This window comes from Kwoniella pini, chromosome 3 (assembly GCF_000512605.2).
Source record: "Kwoniella pini CBS 10737 chromosome 3, complete sequence".
NCBI lineage: Eukaryota > Fungi > Basidiomycota > Tremellomycetes > Tremellales > Cryptococcaceae > Kwoniella > Kwoniella pini.
Window position 1 is genome coordinate 91,394 of NC_091718.1, and position 14,944 is coordinate 106,337.

The 14,944-nt window shown below is 36.7% G+C and overlaps 5 protein-coding genes and 1 non-coding gene across 6 annotated transcripts; 2 read left to right on the top strand and 4 right to left on the bottom strand.

Moving 5' to 3' along the window:
* Positions 1-632: 632 nt before the first annotated feature.
* On the bottom strand, positions 633-3,369 carry I206_102234 (CTP synthase; the record flags this gene model as incomplete). The annotated part of the gene is made up of 12 exons (XM_019159294.1): positions 633-973; positions 1,052-1,354; positions 1,421-1,578; positions 1,637-1,725; positions 1,789-1,921; positions 2,017-2,270; positions 2,344-2,538; positions 2,612-2,746; positions 2,842-2,978; positions 3,070-3,177; positions 3,239-3,261; positions 3,332-3,369. 12 exons carry the CDS (start codon positions 3,367-3,369, stop codon positions 633-635), a joined length of 1,914 nt encoding a protein of 637 aa, XP_019007588.1.
* A 1,437-nt stretch (positions 3,370-4,806) lies between these two features.
* On the top strand, positions 4,807-7,022 carry I206_102235 (phosphopyruvate hydratase; the record flags this gene model as incomplete). Its single annotated transcript, XM_019159295.1, has 10 exons — positions 4,807-4,839; positions 4,947-5,126; positions 5,276-5,297; positions 5,380-5,472; positions 5,538-5,734; positions 5,801-6,035; positions 6,102-6,277; positions 6,351-6,596; positions 6,666-6,852; positions 6,913-7,022. 10 exons carry the CDS (start codon positions 4,807-4,809, stop codon positions 7,020-7,022), a joined length of 1,479 nt encoding a protein of 492 aa, XP_019007589.1.
* A 533-nt stretch (positions 7,023-7,555) lies between these two features.
* Positions 7,556-9,547, top strand: I206_102236 (uncharacterized protein; the record flags this gene model as incomplete). The annotated part of the gene is made up of 7 exons (XM_019159296.1): positions 7,556-7,627; positions 7,691-7,746; positions 7,836-8,230; positions 8,316-8,386; positions 8,456-8,692; positions 8,764-9,181; positions 9,288-9,547. 7 exons carry the CDS (start codon positions 7,556-7,558, stop codon positions 9,545-9,547), a joined length of 1,509 nt encoding a protein of 502 aa, XP_019007590.1.
* A 128-nt stretch (positions 9,548-9,675) lies between these two features.
* On the bottom strand, positions 9,676-10,730 carry I206_102237 (uncharacterized protein; the record flags this gene model as incomplete). The annotated part of the gene is made up of 5 exons (XM_019159297.1): positions 9,676-9,765; positions 9,872-10,050; positions 10,198-10,323; positions 10,409-10,490; positions 10,599-10,730. 5 exons carry the CDS (start codon positions 10,728-10,730, stop codon positions 9,676-9,678), a joined length of 609 nt encoding a protein of 202 aa, XP_019007591.1.
* A 495-nt stretch (positions 10,731-11,225) lies between these two features.
* Positions 11,226-13,292, bottom strand: I206_102238 (uncharacterized protein; the record flags this gene model as incomplete). Its single annotated transcript, XM_019159299.2, has 8 exons — positions 11,226-11,992; positions 12,155-12,173; positions 12,249-12,375; positions 12,444-12,738; positions 12,821-12,851; positions 12,937-12,965; positions 13,039-13,170; positions 13,247-13,292. The coding sequence occupies 8 exons, from the start codon at positions 13,290-13,292 to the stop codon at positions 11,226-11,228; spliced, it is 1,446 nt and encodes a 481-aa protein (XP_019007593.2).
* A 1,530-nt stretch (positions 13,293-14,822) lies between these two features.
* Positions 14,823-14,937, bottom strand: I206_102239. Its single transcript, XR_002021943.2, has one exon. It is a non-coding gene; the product is annotated as a 5S ribosomal RNA (ribosomal RNA).
* Between the last annotated feature and the right edge of the window lie 7 nt (positions 14,938-14,944).

Here is a 14,944-nt window from a genome sequence, read left to right on the forward strand (position 1 = left end):
CTATCTGCAAAAAAGAAAGATTCGTTGTATTAGATCATGAGTCGATATAAGAACATTAACTCTTCAAATAATTGTTTAATCTGCGACGCGCTGTGCTTTTTCTCTGTGCGTAAAGAGTAAATGCAATGCACGGTTCGCACGGGCCCCGCAGTAATAATTCAATCACACCTCGGCCGTATAATATAAAGAAGGAGAGTCCAAGTATTAGGTGATGATAACAAATAACTTATAAATGCACAGCTTTCAGATCGTCTTTCTCGTGAATAAGTGATATTTGCTTTGCAAGATGTTATATCTAATCTGCATATGTATGAATGGACTATGTACTAGTCACTTCTTATTCAGGTCAACAGAGAAATTTAGTGAACATATAATAGCGTAACTAAGCAATTAAGGAATTCTATTTTTACAATATGCCAAGCATTTATCATTATTAAGTGAATTATCAAATAACCTTCTTTAAGCGCATATTTTAAGAAACACATCAAGTATGATTAATTTATCATAGTATTGTGCAGAATCATTTGCATTCATTTTTATCAAAATGATCACGCAATAAATCAATAATATTAATATAATGTAACACTAAGATAAGACATTATCCACTATAAACATCAATCTAAAAAATGAAATCATGTTGATGATTCATTAATTTCTCCTTCTACACCAGCTGAACTAAGTTGTAATTCTTTCATACCTAAATCACCATTAATTTGACCTTTAACTTTTACAATACCACCTAAATTTTGTTTAACATTTTTACCTTTTTCTGTATATGCTTCACTTTCAGGTACAGTTTTTGATTCTTCAGGATGAGGATCAATATATCCACCTTTTTCATTTTTTAAAATCTGTTCTTCTAATTCACTTTTACCACATGCAGCTGCTATTAAACCTAAGAAAGGTGGTGATGGATTTAAAGGTCTTGAGCAAAATTCAGGATGAGCTTGTAATGCTACGAAATATGGATGATCTTATAGCACAGAAATATCAGCGAACAATGTTTATTTGAACATTTTTACTTTGATCAAAACCCCAAAAAAAGACTAACCGTCTAATTCAAGCATTTGCATTCTCTCTCCTCTTTCATCTTTACCAATGAATCTCATTCCATCTTTTGATTCTAATTCATCTACATATTTAGGCTCAACTTCATATCTATGTCTATGCCTCTCCCAAGCAACTTGATTGGAACCATACAATTTTCGTAATTTTGATGATTCGGTATTTTCTTGGAAAATTGTTGGTCGAAGACCTAGTCTCATTGTTCCACCCATTTGTGTCTTCGAGATTTCAGGCATGAAACAGATAACGGGATGAGGTGTATCAGGAACCAATTCGGCTGAGTTGGCACCTATTTCCAAGTGATTCTCATTCAGCTTGACCGTTCCATTGACAAGATTTTCAAAGATGCACTAACCGTCTAATCCGCAAACATGTCTAGCCCATTCAATCACAGCAACTTGGAAACCCAGACAAATACCCAAGAAAGGTACTTTTTGTTCTCTAGCCCACTTGACAGCTGCAATCATACCCTCTGTACCACGATGTCCGAATCCACCAGGAACTATGATACCCCTAATCGTATCGGCTATCAGCATGGTTCCGGATAAGATCGATTGGAGATGGCGCTTACTTGGCGGAACAGACAGCTGACCAGGCATCATGGAATTTGACAGGGTTGGAGGTTTGAGTGGATGGTTCTAAATCGGATGAGTCAACCCACTACAAGTGCAATACTATCAGCTGGTGCGCAATCAAGTCGGGCAGAATCAGACCACAACTCACTTGTAATTCCAGTTTTCGGCCACATCTCATCGAAGCATGTTCTAATGCTTTGACGACTGACATGTAGGAGTCTTCTAGGGTGGTGTATTTTCCTACAAGTACGATTGAAACAGTATCGAAAAGCCTTTCTTGGCTATACGCACAAGGTCAAATGAGCAACGTTCCTTCACACTGCTCGAGAATTGCCTACGTCCCGATAGTGCAGGAAGTTCAAGCAAAAGGACTTACCCAACTGTCAAAGCTTTCCATCTACCCATGAAATCCTCACCCTTCTGTCTGAATTTGTCATTGATAGTGACTTCACCAAGGTTCAATCGTTTCCTCAAATAATCTAACATTCCTTGTTGTTGTAGTAATAAAGGTACATGATAAGTTGAAGAAACATTGTGTACACCTAAAACTTGTTTAGGTGAGACGTGACAGAACATTGAAACTTTTTCCATTGTTGCTGTTAAAAGAGTATCTGTACATCGACAGGCAATCTTTTTTTTTTTCAAAAGTTGATCAGCCTTCACCCTAATTTCTTTATGAGAAAAATAAGGAGGTAAAACCCACCAAATCAGGTAATAAACCTAAACCTCTCAAATCTCTAACACCAGCTTGAGTAGGTTTTGTCTTTTGTTCACCACCAACAACAGGAATCAAAGAAACGTAGATCAAAGCGAAGTTTTCATGTCCCACTCGGAATTGGAATTGTCTCATAGCTTCAACAAAAGGCATAGATTCGATATCTCCAACTGTTCCACCGAGCTACACTCGAAATAATGATATCATCGATTTCTGCCTTTTCAATGAAACATGTGTTGATTAAGATACAACTCACCTCAATTATACAGACATCTGGCTCTTCTCCTGTACCATCAACTGAAATTTTTGAAACTCTTTCAACCCAATCTTGAATAGCGTTTGTCAAATGAGGAATGATTTGTACAGTTTTACCAAGATAATCTCCTTTTCTCTGCGGAAAACATTTCCAGATATCAATATTTGTTCGAATGGAATGCAAAGCTCCAGGTCCAGAAAGAGACGAGGGAAAACAAAAGTTCCACATACCTCACGATCAATTACATGTTGATAAACTTTTCCAGTCGTAACATTATTATCTTTGTTCAAAGAAACATCAAGATATCTTTCATAATTTCCCAAATCAAGATCTGTCTCTCCTCCATCATTAAGTACATATACTTCACCTAATTCATACAAGAAGAATCAGCTAAGCACCCTTATCCATCTTCTAAAATGCAACGAGATAATATGAATATATGGGAAAAGGAGATTTACCATGTTCTGTAGGAGCCATAGTACCTGCATCTATGTTCATATAAGGATCAATCTTGATGGCAGTTACTTTCAGACCAGCAGCTTTAAGAGTTAAACCGGTACTTGAAGCTAAGGTAGGTAGGTAGTCAGATAAATGAGCTCAATGAATGAGATAGGTTAAAAAGCTTACCAATAACTCCTTTTCCGATACCGCTAAAAAATGCATGACAATGTCAATCCTCCATATTATAAGCTTTACATTGCTGCTTGAAAGGATACTTACGAAATAACACCACCACAAACCAGGATATATTTAACCATCTTATCTATAAATTTTCTAGGATTTTTGGGAATTTAAAGAAAGGGTTAAAATGATATTGTATTCGGTTGTATCCTATAACAGTGATGGATTTACTGCTTGAGTTGATCTTTCAATCTAGATGGGGTAGAAGAATAGGATGAGGATATATGAGAAAGAGGTTTAGTAAGAAAAAAATCAGTTTTGATTATATTTTCACTTAACTTTATTAACTATTAGTTGAATCGCGTCTTGCTCTTTCAAAATTAAAATTGTTGACGGTGTTGTTGTAATTCTACATATCGAAAGCGGAAGTCGCCGCTTTCGGGTCAAGCGAAGATCAAAAGGCGGAATCAATTCATCTCTCCCTCATCTATGGAACACGCGCTACACACATGAGTTACTGGTACTGACAAGCGAGAGCTCGTTAAAGGTTGTGGCAATATTCTCTCCCTCTGGATTTAACTGGATACGAGATATAAGTGATGGTCAGATGAGCTGTATAATATGCTCAATTGTGTATCTTGAGGTGGTGTTGCGCAACTAATGTGGCTCAAAAGTGCGATGTTTTTACGCATAGATACAATAACTCGGAGGACGAGAACATGTATAGGCTTTCAGAGACTCGGCAAAGCCGAAGTATCGTTTACACCACATTTATGAATAATGTAAACTAATATGGAAGACGAACAATTTAATCACGATTCGACTAAATTTTGAAACGAGGTATCTAACCTGATCACAGAGCGAGTTTTAAATTAGTCTCAATCATTAAAGGGATTTTGATATGATTTACGCTGTCGTAAATTACATTTGAGATGAGTGGTTGACAAACCAAAACATACAAGGGAAGCGAAACGTCTCGATGAATTATATGAGATGAGCTGAACCAACCTCGGATCGTCTTCCGTGAAGATACGGAAGCCAAAACACAGGGAAAAATGGGAATTATTCGTTGATATGGTTGCTCCGGAGAGATACGGATCATCTTGTTATCAAGTTTGATACTTCCCCGCAAACATTCAGAAGAGTTCTAGCTCAAGATCGACTGACAAAGGGTTTCTCCACAAAAGTTAAAAAGATCACGGAGGTCCGATAAGTTTAATTTTCAAGATAATCAGCTGATTATAACTTTTAAAGTGAAAAATAGCGGATCAACTACCGCCGGTTCGCCTATAATCGGCGTAACAATCTATATTACCGAATACTCCACAATTATCGGTACATTCCGCTTTACATAATTAGGCTTGAATTCCTCCTAATAAATTGCGTACCTATGTAAGAAGTTTTACCACGTGTTTGAATTAGAAATGACGAACGAGTCAAAAAAGAGCCGAGTTGTCCTGTCCCCCCAAAGATAGCATTTCCCACACACGTTAATCAATTAAAAAAGAAAAACATTCATTATTCTTTCCTTTTCTTTAATTGAATTTAAATCAAAACAAATAAGATATATCAAAATGTCCACTGTTACTAAAATTCACGCTAGACAAGTGAGTTAATATACGTATACTGAGTGCACTATCAATACATCATCTCAGAACGACCTTGATGTTTTAGAAAGGATACGTTATACTGATTCGAACGTTTATCATAATAGATCTTCGACTCAAGAGATAAGTCCACCTCTCCTTTGATGCCCCTCTTAATTCTTGACTTGATCGACTCCACATTGCTCTGTGCATCAATACCAAATGATACACCCTCCGTCCTTGTCTCTTCCCTGTCATCTCTACCTTCCCCCCCATACTTATCTTCTCCGTCTTTCATGCACGCCATTGTCTGTCCTTCTATCGTGGCTCACAGCTAACATTGACCTTGCTCTGCCTTTCCTTCCTTTTGTTGCAACTATAATGAATTCTCCATAATGTCTTCTTCAATATCCCTCGTTGCTGCGGGTTGACGACTATACGTAACCCAACCGTTGAGGTCGACGTCCACACTGAAAAGGGTGAGTTTCCCCTTGCTTCCTGCTTGCCTTCGAGGTGAGACTGCGTCGGAACAAGCAATTGATTGCGAGATCACACGCATAGGTCGATTCAGAGCTCAAGTCCCATCTGGTGCTTCCACCGGTGCTCATGAAGCCATCGAATTGAGAGATGGAGGATCAGACTACGTCGGTAAAGGTAAGACCATTCTTTCAACTTCCCGAACAAAATACGCATGAACTCATCTTATACTATTTAATTAGGTGTCTCCAAGGCCGTCAAGAACGTCAACGATGTCATCGCTCCCGCTCTTATCGAAGCTAAGATCCCAGTCACCTCCCAAAAGGAGATCGATGACTTCCTCATCAAGCTCGACGGTACCGACAACAAGGGTAAATTCGGTGCTAACGCCATCCTCGGTGTTTCCATGGCTATCTCTGAAGCTGGTGCCGCTGACCAAGTGAGTTCAGCTGGTTTCTGTGTCTGTGACTGTACATGAAAATAGAGCTGACGACAGTTGTTCTAGGGTAAACCACTTTACGCTTACCTTGCTGGTCTTGCCGGTGTCTCCGAGCCCTACGTACTCCCAACTCCTGCTTTCAACGTTATCAATGGTGGTTCTCACGCCGGTAACGCTCTTGCTTTCCAAGAATTCATGCTTCTCCCTACCGGTGCTTCCTCTTTCACCGAGGCCTTGAAGATGGGTTCTGAGACTTACCACACCCTCAAGAAGGTTATCACCAAGAAATACGGTATTGATGGTGAGTCAGCTATTTATGTAGGCAGCTTGTTCTACCATGTTGAGCTGACGAAACCATATTTGATAGCTGCCAACGTTGGTGACGAAGGTGGTTTCGCTCCTAACGTATCTGGTGCTGAAGAATCCCTTGACCTCCTTACCGAGGCTATCAAGCAAGCTGGTTACACCGGTAAAGTCCAAATCGGTCTTGATGTAGCCTCCTCCGAATTCTACAAGGAGGGTAAATACGATCTTGACTTCAAGGTGAGTCATCTTTTCTCCTCTAACCATAATTCCCTTTGTCGCCTTCTAAATTTGATTTTTTTACTGCTCATAGAACCCTAACTCCGACTCCTCCAAATGGTTATCCGGTAAAGAACTCGCCGATCTTTACAACTCTTACGTCGACAAATACGATATCATCTCCATTGAAGATCCATTCGACCAAGATGACTTTGATGCTTGGACCCACTTCACCACCACCTCCAAAATCCAAATTGTTGGTGATGACTTGCTTGTAACCAACCCCAAGAGAATCAAGACCGCCATTGAGAAGAAGGCTTGTAACGCTCTTTTGCTCAAGGTGAGCTTGGTCTTTATCAGATTTAGATTGGTTGATCAAAGGCTTTACTGATAAATTATGACCTTTTAGATCAACCAAATCGGTACCATCTCTGAGTCTATTCAAGCCGTACAATTGTCTCAATCTAACGGTTGGGCCGTTATGACCTCTCACCGATCCGGTGAAACCGAATCCACATACATCGCTGATCTCGCCGTTGCCCTCAAGACCGGAGAAATCAAGACCGGTGCCCCATGTAGATCCGAGCGAGTTGCTAGTGAGTGATAACATACCTACGCAGTATCATTTTGGAGTGTACTGACATAGTCGCTTGTAGAATACAACCAACTTCTCAGAATTGAGGAGGAACTTGGTGATAAAGCCATCTACGCTGGTTCTAAAGGTTTGAGCAAAGGTACCACTGCCCCTGAACTCAAAGACAACTAAGCGGACTTTTCGTTTTGTATAGTGGATGAGGCCAGCTGTGATTGTCATAAATGATTGAAAATGCCATGGAATGCATGTGCTATCGAGTACTATAAATCGAACGTGCGAGTTTGTCGTAGTTGCAGGGGCTCGCTTGCGTTTCACGATACTGATCACTTTCGAGGATATGATCCAACACTGTATAACACGTCGACCTCTTAGATGTGGGATCATCAGCTGCAGGACTTGTCAGTTCTGCATGACGTCCAAATCTGACAAGTGGTAATTGATGCATATAGATATATATTTAAATTTATTCATATATATGTAGATATATATATATAGCGATAAATGATCAGTTGGGACAGGAAACGCAAAAAGCCTTTTGTCAAAACCTCCACATTCGCGTCATTCTAATCAATTCATGTTTGCTTAATTGATCATGAACTGTCATTTCAGTTAATTGAAGGAACAATCATTTCTAGATTGACATTCATATTACTGAATATCCCCTGTTCTTCGATAAGGGCTGAGCAATAGGTGTGAAATATAAGATGGCCACGCCAGAACAACAAAAAATAGCAACTCGTAAACTAACACAATGGATTGAAAATGATAAGAGAATTGTTAGTTGTTTTTTCGTTGATTCTAAAGGGAAAAAAAAACTGATATATTGATGTTTTGTTTAGGTAACTTATAGAGATATAAGTAGAGAAATTAAATGTCATGTTAATATAGCTAAAAAGTGAGCTTCAATTACTAATAATAATCAAAAAATAATATTATTAGTTAATATCTAATTTGATTTATATATTTATCTATTTTTATTTTTAGTTTACTTTTAAATCATTATCAAAATAATTCTAAATTAATACCAACATATTTATTAACTGGACCATTATTATTAACATCAAAAATTAATCAAACTCAATTATTTTCATTAAATCAAAATTTAAATCATAATGAAAAAAATTCAAGAATTGTTAAAATTGTTGATATGGATGAAATGTCAGATGATGAAAGAAATTCAGAACATGATAATTTAGAAGAAGAAGAAGAAGAAGAACAAATTGGAAATGATTTAGGTAATAATAATGAAAATGAAAATGGTTTAATTGGTTCAATTAAATTATCAAATAATAATGAAAATGAGGAGGAGGAGATGATTATTAAAAATCAAAATGTAATTAGATGGGGTGTTATTCTTGTTCAATCTGATCAAATTGAAGGTGAGTTAGAAAAGAAAGAAAAATTGATACTTTTTGAATTGATTATTAAAGATTAAATTGATTCTTGAATTTTGATTTTTAATAGAGAAAAAGAAATTATTTGAAATAGATACTTTAAGTATACATATACATTCATTAGCACCTTCACTTGTTAATGTGAGTCTTGACGGATAATATCTATTTGATTATTGGTATTGGTTGACTAATCTACTTGAAATACTTTAGGATCCTGCACAATATTTGATACCGAATTTAACACTTCGAGAATATAAGAATTATCATGATCCATTAATATATGGTACAATCTCAGGGGAAACTTTACGACCTACTGTTCCCTTAACCGCGGATAAGAAAGATATGAAAGATGGTAAAATGGATTGGTCTGGATCTAAGAAGGTTGCGAGTGGATTAGGCGAAGGATCAAAGAAAGAAGATCTAAAGAAAAAGGAAGAAAGTAAGAAGGTATGTATATTCATTGTATATTGGTCGAGGAATAATCGTTGCATGGATAATGGCTAATTGGGATATTTCAGGTTGAAGAGAAGAAGAAAATACCTATCAATTCTACTTCAGCTTCATCAAACAAGATTGCTTCACAAGAAGTGAAATCAACTTCAACACCAACAGGAAGTTTATCGAGCAAAAAGAAAAGAGTAATACACTCAGATACAGAAGAAGATGAACCAATTTCTAATCCACCTTCAACGAGTAAAAAATTATCATTGAAAAAAGAGCCAACTTCTTCAATGGTTAGAGCAGATGATCAAATAGCAATGGAAGCTATGATGTCAATGGATATGGAAGTTGATTTTGAATTATCAGATAACAATGAAACTCCAAAGAAAAATTTGAAATTAAAAAAAGAAGAAGAAAATCAATTGAAAAATAAAATTAGAAAAAAAAGAAGAGTTAAAAAGAGTAAAACTATTGAAGATAAGAAAGGTAGAATGGGTAAGTTTTATTTAGGATTATTCAAAATCATGATTGCTTTTAGTTTTGTGATAATAAAAGGATAAAACCGACTAAATTTTTGTGTTTTTTTTTTCTGTTTTCTTAGTTACTCGGGATTACTCGACTGATGAATCTTATACTGCATCAGAAGAAGAAGGTGTCAATAAAAATCAATCGAAATCTATAATAACCACAAATTCATCTTTGAAAGCTAGAGATTCAAGTTCGTCAATAGGAAGTAATGATACAACTAAAAAAAATCCAACTAATTCTGGTCCTTCTTCACATCCTCCCCCAAACAAGAAAGCAGTAAGCGGAAGTGCGAAAGGACAAAGTACATTAAAAGGATTTTTCACAAAGAAGTAGGAGAGTAATAATCCCCAAGGCGATTAGATAATTTCATTAGTCAAATCGATAGTGTTTTTGTATGTATCAAATATGTTACATTGTTAATAATACAATCTTACCAATTTCCATTTTATATGATATTTTATTCATTTTTCCTCATTCTTAGCTTCATCGAAACAAATACAAATAGCAGCTATTAAAGCTAAATCTACACCAGGAGCAACAGTAACGTAATACTAAACCAACAAAAAAAAGAAAAGAGAAGAAAAGTATATTAGTTTATATTTTGATTTTGATTTTCTTTAAGAATGATGCGAATTTTTAAATTGTAAGTTAACTTACAGTTTGTTGATCACCGAATATTTGTCTTGCATTAAATAATTCTCTTGTAATTTGTGCAACGATTGGACCATTTTCAATTGAAATATCTGCTGAACCTCCCCAAAAATCACCTTTAAGTAATAATGTAACTTGTTGAGAAGTTTGAGGATTTATAAAAGTAGCTTCCATCTTTGATCCAACTAAAAAAAAAAGGGAATAGTTTTTTTAATTAGCTTTTTTTTTCTTCTTTTTGGAATATTCAATAATTTTGTTTAATATGGGATTATGGATGAATATGTTTCGTTTCTGCTTGTTTTTAGAACTTAAAAAAAAAAACCCCAACTCACAACTTATTCTCTTCTTTATTCTGAATAATTCTTTTTCATCCTTGGTTTCACCTATAAAAGTTTTATGTATACTTAATAATTTATTTCTTAATCCAAATAAGAATTGTCCATTTGGATCATTAATTACTATATATATGTAAACCAATTAATCAGTATCTTTAATTAAAAAATGAAATGGTCAGAAATCTAAAAAAGTGAAAATTATCTTTACCTTTTCTATCTCTAAATGATAATGCTTGACCATGACATTTAACAACTGTAAATCCATTCGTATCTTTAACTGAAAAATCGTCCTTTTAACAAACAAAACCAAAAAAAAAATCAAAATCAGCTCTTAGAAAAAAACGATCAACTTTTTACATTTTATCATTTTATAATCATTTTCAAAAAGAAAAACTCACACCACTAAAACTGAATACTTTTTCTTTTAAAATCAAGGTTGTAGGTTGTTTTGCAAAATAACTAGGATGTAATCCTAATGGAGGGTTAATTGGATGTAATTGAGCAGGAGCAGAAGAAGTGAAGAAACCCATTTTGTCGTTAAAAGTTAATTTTTGTTGATTATTTGATTGTATTGAGTTTGTTTATGATAAATGAGTGTGATTACTTATTTCAATCCTAGACGATACTATATATATATCTATATCCATATATGATAGACAAGAAGCTGTGCAATTAGACATGAACAAAAGATCATCAAATACTAGCTATCAAATGCCAAATCGGATGGATCTAAGGAGGAAATGTTCCGGTTATCCGATAACTCTCTCTCTCTACTGCACAGCTTAATTGTTATGATCATCTTCTATGTTTTACGTTATCACTGCATTACATCATCCCGGTTAAGGAAGGACGTCCATTCAGGCTTAAAAGTTAAAAGGCTATTTACCTTTTTTTTATAGTCTGATTTGAAAAGCTATACATACATAGCATAGATAACTATATACAACTAAAGAACGTGAATTATACAACTATAATCGACTACTGTTCCTCCCTTTCATCAAAAGGCATACCAATATTCTTTGACATTACCTATCCTCAGGCGGGACTTTTCCATTAGCTTTCCAAATTTCCTTCCTTGCTCCATCCCATTTCTTCCTTCCTCCTTCTCTTCCTTCGAAAAGTCTATACAAAAATGGCGTGTTAACTCCTCTCACGATCAAATTATAAAACTCCCTATCATTCCACCAAAATGTCCATCCTTTTCTTCCCCATCCTAGATACTCATTTACTTGCGTTCCAGCAACGGTATTTAACCAATATTCAAATTCCCCTGCACTGAAATGTCCAGTTCTAAAAGTTCTCCAATTTTTAATAACTCCTAAACTCGCTTTATAATTCTTTTCACACCATTCACTTCGTTCTGTAGTATCTGGTAATGTATAATTACCTTTCCATACTTGAGCTATAGCTTGACTTGCTAAATCTGCATTTGAATGAACTGCGAAACTAAATCCTCTACATGGACCTAAAAATGCTAATGATTCTGCAAAATTCGGATGAAATAAAGTTTGATATAATCTTGGATACATAAGACCATTTGAATGTTCAGCTTGATCCCATTCTGACGAATCACCAAGTTTTGTTGGATCCGCTTCATGTGATAATATTGAATAATCAAAATAATTACCCGTACAGAAAATTACCACATCCACTTCTGTCTCTTTCTCTCCATCACTAATCACTCCATGAGGTGAGAAACGCTTGATACCACCCAATAATTTGACGGAACCATCGGAGAGTCGACCCGTAATGTGGTCATTGATTACACCTAAAGTGTTCTTGAAAGGAGGCGCTGGAAGGAGATTCCATTCAGGTTTGATATTTGGGTAATTTCGGCGCATTTAGGTAGTTGCGAAATGGTTGCCTATCCATTCGCCCATTGAAGGGATCCATTTTTCAAAGAATGACATCGCTCCGGTAAGCTGGCGGGTGATAGCGTTGATTGTGGGTTTACCGTCCATCATTCTTGGTATCTACAATTCGGGAAATTAGTAGTAAATCTCCAAAGGATCTTTGGTGAATTACCGCATGATGGCCAGGGTACTTACAATCCTTGTACCAGATCTATGAGAGATGTAGATCTCTTTAGCAGCTCCAACGAGATCCACCGCAATATCACAAGCAGTATTCGCCATTCCAACGATAAGCACTCTCTTATCTCGAAATTCTGCTGGCCTGCGTTGGTCGATATGAATCAGCATAATCGTCCTCTAACCTGAGGCCATCCGGAAAGAAAGACTGACCCTTTATACTCTTTACCTACCAACATGATTCCTTCATAATTCGCCTCTCCTTCGTAGGTTGGTCTATGACTCCTCTCCCATGGACCGGTACATACCAAGACTTTACTGACTTTCTCTATTTTGCTCTTTACTTCACCCTTCTCATTCAGATGAATATCCCACTTCTGTCCATCCTTCGATCTTTCAATCCTGCTTATATTGACTCCTAGTCGAATATGCTGGAACAGATCGAAACGTTTCGCATAGTCTTGCAGATTCTTGGCCACGTCCAATGCAGTTGGGTAATCAGGTACATCTGTTACAAGGGTGGATTAGCACTTGCGACTATATTGTGTCGATTAGGGATTTTGTAGTCAGACAGGCACAGGGCTGCTCACCGTCGCTGAAGGGGAAATCGGTAAAGCATCCCTACAAGGAGAAGGCTGACATTTAATCATTTATCCATTTAGACAGTTGTGACTGTCAGGAGTAATGAAGGAGACAGAGGACTCACGAATTGTTTGGATGAATTTGCGATTGTAGCTGTATAAAGATGTCAGGCATTTCGTCAGCTCAGTATTCCCAAGATAAGTAGTTGATTTTCCATCAGACTCACTCTTCAAAACCGATACTTGCTTCTTGTCTTCAGTGAATTGCCATAATCCACCAATATAATCATTTCTATCTATGCCGACAACATCAAAACCTTGTTCAAGAAGATTCTTTAAAGCTGCGAGACCTGATATGCCTAGCGAAATCAGAATAAGCTGTGTGATATTTAATTATAAATACAAAAGATGATAGATGTGTGCTTAAGAGCTTACCTAGACCGATAACGGCTATTTTCCCTTTGGTATCTTGTCCTTCCATGCTTGTGATTTTTCTGTCATGACCTCGATAATGGAATCGAGAGACCATCAGCTGAGGGTATGTAACATGCCTCACATTATTGAGAAGAGTAAAGTAAAAAGAGAGGAATGTTGGGAAATTGATGGGAAAGGGTTGATCGGTGATCCGGGTACTATCTAATCGAACAATGCCGATTCCGAGTGGAACTTGACATTGTATTCCTTTGATTATGAGACGTCAACGCATAAATCCATATACATATGTCATTGTTCCGTCGAGCGGAATGATAGTAAGCATACTGCTCAATTTTAGCATTGACTTCTGAGCTTTGGCAACCTATAGACATATATGTTAGTGGAACTATCACGATGATTAAGCTTAAGCCTTTTTATAATTTGAGTTCAGTGTGTCAGATACCGCTGTTATCTCGGGCCTCTGCTCTGTTTTATTTTCATATACACGCCGCACTGCGTTTTGTAGTCTTGGCATCAAAAGATTCTTACCGTCACATTCGGCCGCGGAAAGTCCCATATTGAATAGTAAACTGTTCTGCTGAAGCACATCTGCTCTTAAATTATGGAGAAAAATGGCTCGGTCCTTTATAACCGAGATTACGATAACGATAAGGGAATGATACCGTGCCCGTGAAAGCTAAAAGGACTCATAAAGATTGATCTCATCATCCTGAATTTTGGAGTCGTAGTGATCACCGATATTGAAGGCAACATACTCATATCACTCAAATCACAAGTGGGAATAACAAAATCATTCATAGGAGAAATTTCAAGTGGAAAGGAAATATTAAAAGTGAAAAGGAAATTTGCATGTGAGTTAATTTCCCTAACGACCACTCTTCTATACTTCTTTCCAGGTCTATGATTGTTAATGATAATATTTAATGGAGATTTTTATGGAAATATAGTTGGTTCATCACTTGAAGCTTCATTTCAAGATATTCCGTCATCCAAATCATTAGGTATTCAATTGAGAGGTAATTTTTGGTTAGGCTCAGCAGATATATTGGTAATTAGTGGTCCTTTGATAGCTCAATTTTCAAGAAAAAAAGTTGATTGAAAAGGTTTAAATCAAAATGAAGAACATGTAAGTGACATTGCCAAAAAAGAAAGTTTTGCAATGAAGCTGATCTTGTATGTATTTCAGTATATAGTTAATGTTGCACCTGGAGTTAATTTAGCACTAGTCACGGCGATTTGCATATTTTTTGCGAGTGCAGCTGAGCGATGAATGTAATACTCAAGAATCAAGCAAGAGTAGATGATAACATGAGATGATTTACCCGTTGAGCATCGACAAGTTTTTGAGAGAAGGATTTGGTTAACAGCAGAGATGCTACGATTGAGCGCTTGATATGCATTGTTTGCTCAAATCGAGTCCATCAGGGTGAATTACTCTACATATACATGATACTGCATTCATTGCTAGACATGCACGTGCTCGAATGTTATAATGAGCAAATATTGAACACGGATAGAGATAAATCGATTGTCACCTCTTCGAAGTCCCTCCTGCTTCTCTCTCGCAAAAAGGAAAAACTACAGCACCCGGGATTCCCAAGTGGTCCCCCACCTTGGTACTAACCGAGCGATATCCAACTTAACTGCGGGGAGCAGACGGGACCCGGTGCTTTCTGGATTCTATGGCCGTAGATGAAA